At 61.6% G+C, this 537-nt stretch overlaps 1 protein-coding gene across 1 annotated transcript in view; it reads right to left on the bottom strand.

The window, feature by feature from the left end:
• Positions 1 to 537, bottom strand: part of COL1A1 (collagen type I alpha 1 chain) — a 15,640-nt gene that overhangs the window by 14,076 nt on the left and 1,027 nt on the right. Inside the window, exon 2 of the mRNA XM_077776794.1 lies at positions 9 to 203. Coding sequence (XP_077632920.1) covers positions 9 to 203 — 195 coding nt within the window. The remainder of the gene's footprint in view (positions 1 to 8; positions 204 to 537) is intronic.

Raw genomic sequence — 537 nt, 5'->3', positions numbered from 1 at the left:
AGCCGTACCCTCGCCGTCGGGGCAGACGGGGCAGCACTCGCCCGGGGGCACGTGAGCGCCGGGACAGTTCTTGGTTTCGTCGCAGATTACGTCATCGCACAACACGTTGCCGTTGTCGCAGACACAGATCCGGCAGGCCTCGGGTTTCCAAACATCTCGGTCATAGTACCTGAGGCCGTTCTGTACGCAGGTGACTGGTGGGACTGGGGCAAGAGGGGGAAAGGAGGGGCTGTCGGCGGCGCTCGAGCCCCCCACCTCGGGGCTCCAGGGACCCCAGCCCTGGAGCTGTTTCCGTCCTTTCCCGTTTGTCTTAGGGACACATTTAGATTTTCCATTTCCCGCCTCCTCCTTCACCCCGCCCGCCCCCCCTCCTTTCCCAAAATCCTCAAAAGCTCATCTGCTCCTCATCAGGGCCGGTGACAGCGCCGAGGCGCCTGGCCAGGGCGGCTATAACTCTTTCCAGTTCTCAGGAATTTAAACAAAGCTTTAGGCCGGAGTTGCTTCCAAACCCAACCCCAGCCCATCGGCGCTGAAGCC

This window comes from Crocuta crocuta, unplaced genomic scaffold, assembly GCF_008692635.1.
Source record: "Crocuta crocuta isolate KB4526 unplaced genomic scaffold, BGI_CrCroc_1.0 scaffold352, whole genome shotgun sequence".
NCBI classification, from domain to species: domain Eukaryota; kingdom Metazoa; phylum Chordata; class Mammalia; order Carnivora; family Hyaenidae; genus Crocuta; species Crocuta crocuta.
This window is presented reverse-complemented; position numbering and strand designations above follow the sequence as displayed.